This window comes from Dermochelys coriacea, chromosome 10 (assembly GCF_009764565.3).
Source record: "Dermochelys coriacea isolate rDerCor1 chromosome 10, rDerCor1.pri.v4, whole genome shotgun sequence".
In the NCBI taxonomy this organism is placed as follows: Eukaryota; Metazoa; Chordata; order Testudines; family Dermochelyidae; genus Dermochelys; species Dermochelys coriacea.
In genome coordinates this window covers 11,240,415-11,252,559 of record NC_050077.1, presented here as the reverse complement: position 1 = coordinate 11,252,559, position 12,145 = coordinate 11,240,415, and the positions used below count along the sequence as shown (strand labels likewise).

General features: G+C 38.6%; 1 protein-coding gene across 5 annotated transcripts in view; it reads right to left on the bottom strand.

Annotated features, from left to right (window-relative positions):
* IQCE (IQ motif containing E) overlaps positions 1-12,145 on the bottom strand; it is a 44,793-nt gene that overhangs the window by 17,614 nt on the left and 15,034 nt on the right. For all 5 annotated transcript variants that reach the window (XR_006274805.1, XR_006274804.1, XM_038420053.2 and 2 more), the window contains exons 12-18: positions 10,204-10,367; positions 8,784-8,839; positions 8,205-8,413; positions 7,008-7,112; positions 4,340-4,442; positions 1,857-1,952; positions 103-126 (exon numbers count right to left, since the gene is read on the bottom strand). Coding sequence is in view for 3 of the 5 variants with exons in the window: in XM_038420053.2 (XP_038275981.1) it covers positions 103-126; positions 1,857-1,952; positions 4,340-4,442; positions 7,008-7,112; positions 8,205-8,413; positions 8,784-8,839; positions 10,204-10,367 (757 nt within the window). In the remaining 2 variants the exon portion in view is untranslated. The remainder of the gene's footprint in view (positions 1-102; positions 127-1,856; positions 1,953-4,339; positions 4,443-7,007; positions 7,113-8,204; positions 8,414-8,783; positions 8,840-10,203; positions 10,368-12,145) is intronic.

Sequence of the window (12,145 nt, the reverse complement as noted above, 5' to 3'; positions counted from 1 at the left end):
CTCATAATAAAATCACTTTAAAAATTACATAACTACTTGTTTATACTTTTTTATTATAAAGTGAACCTGAATTGTCATTTTATTGGTGCGACACACACTCACCTGATCCAGAGCAATTTCTTCTTTCTGAAATGGAGAAAACTTTTAAATTAATATCATAAGGATTTATGGCTTTTATTTAATAAAGATTACTCCAAAAGGTCTCATATTTTCTTACAGCTACTACAAAGGCATCCCAAAACAACTGAAAAGCCCAGTTTTTCTTCCCTGGGGAAGCTTTCTGGAATTGGATTTTTTGGGGGATTGTTTATTCTTTAGCTTGATAGTGGATTTTTTATGTTCCCCTATTTCTAACCCTGAAATCATGGATATAGAGATGCATCATTTGCCTTGTTTGTTAATAAAACAAAATTTAATATAAGCTATTTTTTTAATTTGTCACCTTATCCTCGCTGGATGAAGCTCAGGCTAAGGAATTTCCAGGTTTGCAGTGATGGTTTAAGTGGCGCAGAATCATCCCTCTGAACCATACTGAGTTACAAAGACCACTCATTTAGCTCCACATATGATAGTTTTATCCTACGTGAACCTGGACTGGCCACACCATTTACTTCTGCAAATTACTGATCTCAGAAACGCTAAGCCATGGAATGGATTTCCCCAAACCTTTTTATATTACCTTTCAAAATAATTTAAAACTTCTTTATTTCATGCACCTTACTTTATTATTTTCATTGCATCTTTTATTTTGCTTCTGTCTCACATATTCTAAAAGTCAGGTTCTCACATTTGGGCCCTGACTGGTTGTGCTATGGAAAGAATGTCTTAATTCCACTTCTTTTCCTGTCCTCAACATCTCAGCACTGGTTTCCAACTCTGGCACTTAAATACAAGTTCTGAAAAATTTTGCATTTCTGTTTTACCTCATTTACGGTATTCAGAGCTGGCTGGAAAATAGGTTTTGTTTCTGAGAAAAATTTTGATGAAAATAAAAAAAATCCAAGTTATCCATTGAAAATTTGAAAGAAAAATCAAAATCTAATATTTAAATTCTGAAATGTCACCAGAGTGCCTGATGGGAGTTGTAGTTTGGGTTCCTCATGCTCCCTTTCTCCTCTATAGGCTGGGATCTCTGGTAAGACTACATCTCCCATGAGAAATCTCTTGGTGAGGGAGGCCATATACTGGGAGAATCACATGGCTGTGATGTGTCATGGGAGAAGTCAAGCTGGAGAGCTGAGCCCAGCCCAGAGGAGGATGGGAACATGAGGCAATTTAACTACAATTCCCAAGGAACAGTGCAGCAGCATTTTAGAATCAAAATAGTTCAGTTTTTAGCCAAAAATTTAAAAATATTCAGTTTCTGGTTGTTTTTTTTTTTTTGACAAAACTATCAAAATTTTCAACAGAAAGCAGACACTTATCAAGAAAAAAGTCATTTTAATCAAAAACCCAGTTTTCCGTTAAAGTACAGTTTCAATGGAAATGTTTTGACCAGCTCTAGTACTCAGTACTCCTCTTTCCTAGTCTTGGCTACTCCAGACACCTTTCCCATTAATTCAGTCAAGTCATGCCTGCTCATAGCAAAATTCACATTCGCTGTTAGAATGCCAGCAGAGTTACCAGCATACAGGATGACAGAAATTAAAAGAACTATCCTTAATCAATGGCCTTCAAGAAACGAGAAATATCCAGGGGAAGAAGGAAAGTCAGACATTTAGTTACGACTGCATCGGTGCTCTGATTCCTGATGCTGACCAGCAGGCTACTCAATATCCTGAAATGAAGGTGAAGTAGAAGGATATTTAAAAAAAAAAAAATCAACAATCCTTTTTGTCCATTTATAAGAATTTCACCTGGTTTCTGTATGCCTTCCACTGGCTCTGGATGAGTTTGGCTGCTTGCTCCTTCCTGTGGTCTTCTTTGCCCTCTTGAAAGCAGGCAAATGCAGGCTGTGAAGGCAAAACACTTGAATGTAGTGTACATACTAAATGGGATTGCTGGTATGTGATTCTTTCTGGAGCTGTAAGACAGCAAGGACTGGAAAGAGAGAGGGAGATTAACAGGATAAGAAATAATTTCCTCACATGATATAAGGAAGTTGGAGAAGAAAATCTTATTTTAAAATAAATCTGCATTTGTTACTTTCAGCTCATCATTTGGAAAATTCTTACAGCGAAATACATTCTTCACTTGTCTCAGTTGTGAACTGGATGTGAAATTAGAGGTTTTTATTTAAATATCTAAAGGTGTACTACTGTATGTATTTCTTAGGTACCCATTCCCAGAGTGGCAGTTATTCTCTTGTTGAAAAATGACATAACTTGTAATACTGACAGCTTGAGAACCTATGCCAAAGGACCTGATTTTGCAGTCGTTGCACTAATTTCCACTGGAGTTTTGCAAGTGTAAGAACTGCACGATTGGTCCCATACTCATTTGTTTCAACTTCCTGATAGGATGGCCATCCTGAAACACCAACAAGGGGAGTCCAATGTAAATTAACACAATCCTGTTCCTCTTTAAACTTTTAACAAGTCAGCAACTCGGAAAGCAGGAAAAAGGCAAAGGAAAAGTAAGGATAAAAACAAAGAACTTCCTACTTCTCATAAAACTGACCCAGACAGAATGGCATCTTATGTCAAAAACAACATCCTCTTATGCAAGCAAGCACTCTTATTCATATTATGTTGTTGTCCATGTTTTGGTGTCTATTTTTCATTACACAGTGATCAAAACCACCTTAAGATCCCTTCATATACTAACTTGAACTGTAACCAAGGAAGGTTATTACTTACTTGAAACTCCCTATCATCACAGTCTTTTGCATACTGCGTATAATGGTTCAGTTTGCTGAAGACAAATACTGCATAATTCATCACAGCATCCCAGAAGTAGGAACTAGCACCAAAAAGTCCATTTTTGGATTATAGACTAAAAAAAAGGTAATCCTAATGGGAAAAGGTGCACACTTTTGGCAATATAGACAACAGACTAATAAAAAGAGATATGCGGTTCAAGGGGCTAAGTGGCCAGGTATTGAATCTGAGACCAATTCATGCAATGTCTACAAATTAATAAAAAGTCATAGCCTTTGGATCTCCTGGAAAATACATGCAATACCAAACAAAGAAAAAGCATCAATATAATACACTAGCTTTATTTAGGAAATCTTTGCACAACTGTGCAAACTACATGATGATAAAAATTAGTAATCATATAGAAACAAAAGCTGTAGAAGCACAAGCCTTCTAACAGATACGAATATTAGTTTTGGCATCTTAGTTGTTTATGTTCATGCACCCGAGGATTTTATTTTTAAATTTGTTGGGTATTATTAAAAATGCAGATGCGTGGAAGAGAATCATGAGAAGGCTCTGCAATGTATTTCTCTTTGGTGGTGTGAAACAACGTCCAATTTAAACTGAATGTACTACTCTATATTTTTAACCTAAAAGTATCTGCTTGAAGTGTTTTTAGCCCCACAATTCTTTTTTCTGTTTAAAAAATAATCTTTTCAACATGTGAGCAAGCAAGGACCAGCTTTACATTTAGGGTAGACAATCACCATGAAGTGTAGGGACAATTTTTTGGGTAATTAACCACTGGAACAATTTACCAATGTAGTGCATTATCCATCTTTAAATCAAGATTTAATCTAAAAGATATGCCCAGAAATTATAGATTTGATGCAGAAACTACTGGGTGAATTTCTACAGCCTACGTTACGCAAGACTTACAATCTACGAATCGATTAAATAAAGCCCACTCATCACATACCCAGAGGGCCAAAGCCTGCAATCCTTACTCCAGCAGAACTCATAATGAATTCAATGGGAATTTTGCTTGTGTAAGAAGCTGGGACCAGACTGACAATAGTATTTAAGCATCTAAAAATGCAGATGGGCACCTTAGGCACTTTTATATATCCACTAAGCGAGTTAGGTGCCTAACTCAAGAGCTTTTGTAAATCCCATGAGGTACCTATCCACATCTTTAGGTGCTTAAATACCTATGTCAATCTGGTCCTCAGTAAACTGCAGGATTTGGCCCGTAAAGTACAACTGTTTCTGAAAGGATTAGCGACAAAAGGGACTGCATGCTGACATTCTTCCCTTGAGGATACATATGCAAATGAAAGGCACATCTAGGAAATTATAATTTACAAATGAAATTGGTTTAAACAAGCAACAACCTTCCTTGGTTACAGTTTAAGTTAGTATATGAAGGGATCTGAAGAAATCACAGTTGCATCATGGACCTGACTAACAACCAGAAAGACTTTAACTGCCCAATTTGTAAGGGTATAAATGGCATGCAAGAAAGAATGAGGTTATACCTTGTTTGACATTTCCATGGTATCATATGCAATTTGTCTCTTGTCTTCATGTAGTTCCATCTCCAGTTCTCTCACTTTCTGTGTAAGACTCTGAATTTCCTCCCTATAGTTAGGAGTGCGTAGTTATTTGTAGCCAAAACTTTTCTGCTGTGCAGGAGCACACATTGCATGTCTCCATAGTGACAGATATGGAAAATGAACTCACAAAGAGAGATGTCACAGTACTAAGTTAAAATGAACAGTGACCAAGGTCACAGTGATACTTTTGATGCTATTTTTTATGCTTCTGCACCTGACCCAATAATTCAGTGACTGACAGATACAAGATTGTGGCAAAATTGTGTTTTTTACTTTGGCTTGATGTTAATTTCTGATCAATGTAACAGGAACACATTTTTTGCCATGATTGTCTCTCTAATGATCACTGCTCAGTTCTAAATACTGTAACACCCCTAGTGGATGGGAAACCAAAGTTAGGAGTCAAGATGGAAGGGTACGGTAGAGGATCTACAGCTCTCTCCTCATAAGCAAAGAGAAGAACAAGAAAAGGTCATCCAGCCTAACACACCAGCTTTTCATGGTTTACTTTAATCTAGGGCTGTCAATTAATTACAGTTAACTAAAAAAAAATAATTGTGATTAACCACACTGTTAAACAATAGAATACCAAATGAAATTCATTAAATATTTTTGAATGTTTTTCTACATTTTCAAATATATTGATTTCTATTATAGCACAGAATATAAAGTGTACAGTGCTCATTTTATATTATTTTTATTACAAATATTTGCACTGTAAAAATTATAAACAAAAGAAATAGTATTTTTTAATTCACTCATACATGTAGTAGTGCAATCTTTATCATGAAAGTGTAACTTACAAATGTAGATTTTTTTTGCTACATAACAGCACTCAAAAACAAAACAATGTAAAACTTCAGAGCCTACAAGTCCACTCAGTCCTACTTCTTGTTCAGCCAATCAATGAGACAAACAAGTTTGTTTATATTTATGGGAGATACTGCTGCCTGTTTCTTATTTACAGCGTCACCTTAAAGTGAGATCAGGCATTCGCATGGCACTTTTGTAGCCGGCGTTGCAAGGTATTTACGTGCCAGACATGCTAAACATTCGTATGCCCCTTCATGCTTCGGCCACCATTCTAGAGGATATGCTTCCATGCTGATGATGCTCGTTAAAAAAAAATGCATTAATTAAATTTGTGACTGAACTCCTTGGGGGAGAATTGTATGTTCCCTGCTGTTTTACCCACATTCTGCCATCTATTTCATGTTACAGCAGTCTCGGATGATGACCCAGCACATATTTGTTTTAAGAACACTTTCACAGCAGATTTGACAAAACGCAAAGAAAGTACCAATGTGAGATTTCTAAAAATAGCTACAGCACTCAACCCCAGGTTGAAGCATCTGAAGTGCCATCCAAACTCTGAGAAGGATATGGTGTGAAGTATGCTTTCGGAAATCTTAAAAGAGCAACATTCTGATGCAGAAATTACAGAACTTGAACCACCAAAAAAGAAAATCAACCTTCTGCTAGTGGCATCTGACTCAGATGATGAAAATGAACACAAGTCTGCTTTGGATCGGTATCAAGCAGAATCTGTCCTCTGGAATGGTGGTTGAAGCATGAAGAGACATATGACTCTTTAGTGCATCTGGCATGTATCTTGCGACACCGGCTACAACAGTGCCATGCAAATGCCTGTTCTCACTCTCAGGTGACATTGTGAACAAGAAACGGGCAGCATTATCTCCTGCAAATTTTAACTTTAACTTGTTTGTCTGAATGATTGACTGAACAAGAAGTAGGATTGAGTGAACTTGTAGAATCTAAAGTTTTACATTGTTTTATTTTTGAATGTAGTTATTTGTTTGTACATAATTCTTCATTTGTATTTCAATGTTCAGATAAAGAGATTGCACTACAGTACTTGTTAAGGTGAATGACAAAATACTATTCTTTTGTTTTTACAGTGCAAATATTTTTATTAAAAATATAAAGTGGCACTGTACACTTTGTAATTGAAATCGTCGTAGTATTTGAAAATGTAGAAAACCATTCCAAAAAATTTAAATAAATTGTTTTCTATTATTGCTTAACAGTGCGATTAATTGCATGATTAATTTTTTGTACACCCTTGACAGCCCAACTTTAATCCTACATTTCAGCTCTTCGACCATATCCTCTGCAGTCCCCCATCCCTCCAGACACAGAGATGTCATTCATTACTTCAAATCATCTTCCCCCAAAACTTATTCCAAGATTATCAACAATCTTTAGCCCAAACATTTCTGCCCAAATACCTCATTTACTCATCGTTCCCCACATTTCATATGTTTCAGAGTAGAAGGCCATGTTAGTCTGTATTCGCAAAAAGAAAAGAGTACTTGTGGCACTTAGAGACTAACAAATTTATTAGAGCATAAGCTCTTCCAGTGAGGCTACATCGATGAAGTGAGTTGTAGCCTCACAGAAAGGTTATGCTCTAATAAATTTGTTAGTCTCTAAGGTTGCCACAAGTAGCTCCTTTTCTTTCTGCACATTTCATATGACATTCTTCATATTTTGAACCACTTAGTAGAGAACTGTGTCATACTCAACTTTTCAGTTCCTTTCAAAATTGGAAAAATGCCTATCAAGGTACCTCAAAGTCTCCTCTTTTTCACACTTTTCTTTCTCCATCTCCTGCAGCTTTTGCAGCTCCCTCTCCAATTCAGTCTTTGCTTGCTGTAATTGCTTCACCTCTGAACTGTATAAGAATAGGGAATTAAGCACTAAGGCAATGATTATATAATTTGCATTTCAGTGCATTAGAGGAATTATTTGCTGCTTACACTTCTAACGTTGAATAAAATCTGTTTGTTTAAACTTGAACAGGAAATTTATATTTAAATAAGTATATATTTGTCCTTATAACCATACACTATGATATACATGGGTTAGATGAAAAAGGACTTTTTGCATGCTTTTCATATTAGGTCTTTGTCCATGTGCATCTTTGCACTGAAAGATCATATTAAAATACAGGCTGCTCTGTGCACACATCTAAGCACCTGGTAAAGTTAAGCTGTCTCTCCATGCACTGACAAACGAAACTACTGTAAGCAATAGCAAAGGAATTCAGCTGCTCAGTTGGAAGGTGAATGCCATAGTATAGCAGAAAATGAGAGGTATATTTCAGAGGAGAAAATAGTGGATTAGGTCAAAACTTTTGTTGCAAAATTCTCACAGCAAAACTGAAAAAGGTTCACAAAATGATTTAAAGAAGTAACTATGAAATTTTAGCGTTCTTCAAATATTATCTTGCCAAAAATGTCATTAGCCTTTAAAATTCTTCCATAACAAGCAGAAGTTTCCATTTTTGATGGTCAATCTTGCCATTCATTCATAGCAACTTTTTACAAAGCTGATTTGACAAAGAGTAGATTTTTAAACCTTTTTTGCAAATCCAACCAAATCCCTCCCAAAACCTCAAATGTTTCAGATTTGTTTAAAATGTGAGAAACTTTTTAAATAGCTCCTCTCATGATACAATGTGAAACACTTCACACCTATGAAAAGACTGTCACAGAGGGTTTGTCTACACTTACCGGAAGATCAACGCTGCGGCGATCGATGCATAAGTGGTCAATTTAGTGTGTCTAGTGAAACCCACTACATAGACCACCGATCGCTCTCCCGTCAACATCGTGTAGTGTGGACCCCGCGGTAAGTAGATCTAAGCTATGACGATTTGAGGTGCACCATTCATATAATTCAAATTGCGTAGCTTAGATTGACTTTTCCCTTTAGTGTAGACAAGGAAAGAGACTGTAACATCCCAGACAATAGTCAGACTTACTATTTACTGGCCAGTTCATTTTGAAGTGCACTCCTATCACCTTTCAGTTTCTTCACCAACCCTCGGAGACGCTCACATTCTTCAAGGGGGTCAGGTTCTTGAGTGGCTGGCTGATCCAGCTGTACAGAAGCTGAAGGTGGCAGAACAAGCAGTGGTGATGTACCATTAGCTGATGACAGTAATCCGTTGTTCTCCATCTCATGTACTTCCTAGAGGTTTGGGGGGGGAGAAAATTGAAAATGTTCTCTTTCTGCTTCTATAAGATATGGGAAGGAGGGAGACAGAGGGAGGAAGATACTCATCTGGTGTAAACTGACTTCAATGGAGCCATATTGATTTATACCAGATGAGGATCTGGCCCAGGCTAGGAAAGGAAAGCAGGATCAAAGGGAGATTAATCTTAAAGCCGCAGCTATACAAGATGAGTATGACACAGCAGAAAAGGGAACAGTATAGATAGCTGTTCAGATGTATAAGAGCTGATACTTGGAAGGATAAGGCATCATGAACACAGATCAGTGACCTTATGTTTTCTGTTCTGCCATTGATAAGGCAGGCTATATTATTTCTGTCACTCACTTTTTCCAGTTCTGAAATCCGTCTCACCAGCCTCTGTCTGCTCCACTCATTGTAATCTAAAGAAGGTAACAAGGTTTTAAACAAGAAGTTGGATTGGTGAGACACAAAGGCCTAGAAAAAGGAAGCTTGTGTCCATTCAAAAGGTCCACCTCATTGTAGGAGACTGAAAGCTAGCTTTAGAGAGGATGATTTGAAGGACAGAATGGTCTAGAAATGTTTGACATCCTACTCAAACCATTTCAGGCTTCAAATTAGACCATTTAAATCAGTACAGTACATTTTTGGATGATGGAAAACAGGGCTTTATGGGGAATGTCTTGCTCCTCCAGACTCTCTGAATGGATACAAGCATGGGTGTCAAACACATGGCCCCAGGACACTTTCCTCCAGTCTGTAATTCCCTCTCATTTAACAAAGGGGTCTGACCTACAGGTGCATGCTGTAGCTCAAAGAGACTGGGGAGCTGGAGTAACTGGAATTGAGGAGAGAACTCATGCCTGATTGAGTACCCCACTACCACACACCAGAGCTTTGGGTCCCCCTCTTCCCTAATTCCTACTGCCACATAGCCCACAATGCTCCTCATTGCCCCTTCAGAGAACAGCACCCAGAGGGGAAATGCCACAAGGGTGGGGGAGGGAAAAAGAGAATGAGGAAGACTCCCCAAAGGCAGTGGGGGATTGGGTTATGGGTAAGCAAAAGAGAGAAAACTGACAAATGGGGATGGGGTGTGTGTGTGAACTGACTGTGGTGGGAATGCATAAAAGGGTAAATTAGGGTTTGTCTACACATACAGAGGTGCAGCTGCACGGCTGTAGCACTTAGTGAATATGCTACCTATACCAACAGGAGAGCTTCTCCCTTTGGTGTACGTACTCCACCTCCAAGAGGTGGTAGCTATGTCAACAGAAGAAGCCCTCACGTCAACATAGCGCTGTCTACACCAGGGTTAGTTGGTAGAACTGTCACTCAGGGCCATGAATTTTCCATGCCCCTGAGCAACGTAGTTAAACCAATGTAAGTCTGTAGTGTAGACCAAGCCTTAGTGACCAGTAGAAGGACGGTTTCACAAAGGCATTTACTTTTTCACACAGAATGTAATTGTCTTCCAGTACGATCTGTAACTTTGCCAGCTACAGAGACACATTCTGCAGTCAGACGAGATAGCAAAATGTGCCCCTTGCTAGTGACTCCTGGCCCACCGACCCTAACTGAAAAGGTAGTTTAGTCCACTCAAGGAGCCAGTTTAATGCTCCTGGAATAATGGTTACAGACTGATTGCTGCCCATTTTCAGGTAACACATTTGCAATGCCTCTAGGAGCTGTATCCATACTGCCATGTAGTCTATGAACTGTGCCTCTCTCCTCCTTTCTGTGTACTGTGAAGCCTAGTTCCCTATCTTAACTTTTCAACACATACTTTTTGTTTTGCTGGAAGCAAGGGAACTGCTCAGCACTTGGTCTAGATCTGCTTTCAGGCTCTTATTTTCATCCTGCAGCTCCTTGATGTTCTTGGATAATTGCAGAACAGCAGCATTCAGCACCTTCAGCTGTTTCTGGGATTCTCTGTTCTCTGGAAGGGATCTGTGCTTGGAAAAGGGGACAAGAGCAGGGGTTTAGACTCAGACACAGCACACAGAGGCAATAACTACAAATGAGAAACCCCTGCACACTCAATAAATAAGCAGATTGGGGTTAGGAGAGGGAAGGGTGAATTTGGGAAGAAGAAGCAATGCATTACAAGCAATTTCTAAGTAAGAAACTATATTTTCAGATATGTTAGTGCCACATGCAGTTATCAGATGCTCTTTCCCCTTTGAAGGAAGTCCCCTACCAAGCTTATCTCTCCACTTATAAAGATACACTGGAATCAACGCTACATAAGAAACAGACTTGGAGAATGCAGGCACAGAGTGTGGTGGGAACACCAGGAAACAGACAAGTCAGAGACTACAATGTGTTCAAAGCCTCCAGAACTAGATGATGTTGCTTCAGTTTTTCTTTTTAATTATTCTACTGGAAGTACTGAAGGTAACTCAACTTCCATTAGAAGCAGTTGTAAAGATTGTTCCTACTACAGGATTCCTGATGACCTGGAAGAACTGCTCTGTACTGCTATGGGAGAGACCCAGGTTATGGAGCAACCTCCCCCAGCAAACAATGCTGAGAGGCTTAACAAATTGACCAAGCCCTGCCATGGCCAAATGCCAGTCACCATGGCCAATAGATAAAACAGTTTGTGAAGAAGCCACACATCTCTGCACACTGGAACACAGTCACAATGGCAGCCTACTGGAGAAGGGGAAGACAGTCATGGATATGGCATAACCAGTATGAAAAACTGGGCCCAACTCACTCTTAAGAGGTCTACGAAGAGAAACAAAGTGAAAACAAACAACCAAACAAGAAAGGGTTTTTTATAGGACTGCCCCAGAAAGAAAAATGGGGAGATGACAGAAATGGTACCTGCATCACTCAATGCCCATTATTTCAGGCAGCTGTCAAGTTAAAATAAACAATCACAGAGTGGCAGATTGCGTGGAATGGACCATACTGAGGAGCTGAAGGTTTTTTAACTTTGGCAGCAAAGAGACATCACACCCTCTGATGCCAGAGCAATTTAGTTATTTTTGGAGAAATGAAAAGATAATTGCCTAGTCCTTTTTATGCATCCTGCTCAACAAAGTCAACATGTACTTTAAAGGTTTATTTTGAATACACATAGTTCTAAAAGGCAAGGGTATTAAGATTCAGGAAAGGATAGACTAGACGCACTATAACTTGAGTCTGGAACCATCCAGGCAGGAACCTTGCACCATAGTTCTGACCTTCAGCATCATTTGCTATTCCAGTCCTTGGCCCTGTGAGTAAAGACTGCCAGTCATGCAACTGGCAGAGACTGTCCTCACCATTATTTTTTTTTTGAGTTATGTACAAATGAGGACTAGAAGGAGAACTGATGACTCATTTTCACCTAATGACAGGTTTCAGAGTAGCAGCCGTGTTAGTCTGTATTCGCAAAAAGAAAAGGAGTACTTGTGGCACCTTAGAGACTAACAAATTTATTAGAGCATAAGCTTTTGTGAGCTACAGCTCACTTCAGCGGATGCATCCGATGAAGTGAGCTGTAGCTCACGAAAGCTTATGCTCTAATAAATTTGTTAGTCTCTAAGGTGCCACAAGTACTCCTTTTCTTTTTCACCTGTAACTTAAATTTAATTGGATAGCCGTTAGCACTGAAAGGCTACTTCATTAACTCATTGCATGCTTAAGCCAAAAGAAATGAAATATTTTTAATAGTGACAAACTAAATTCCAGTTTTTAAATCCACCACAAATGACAGAACAGGGGAACAGAAGGAA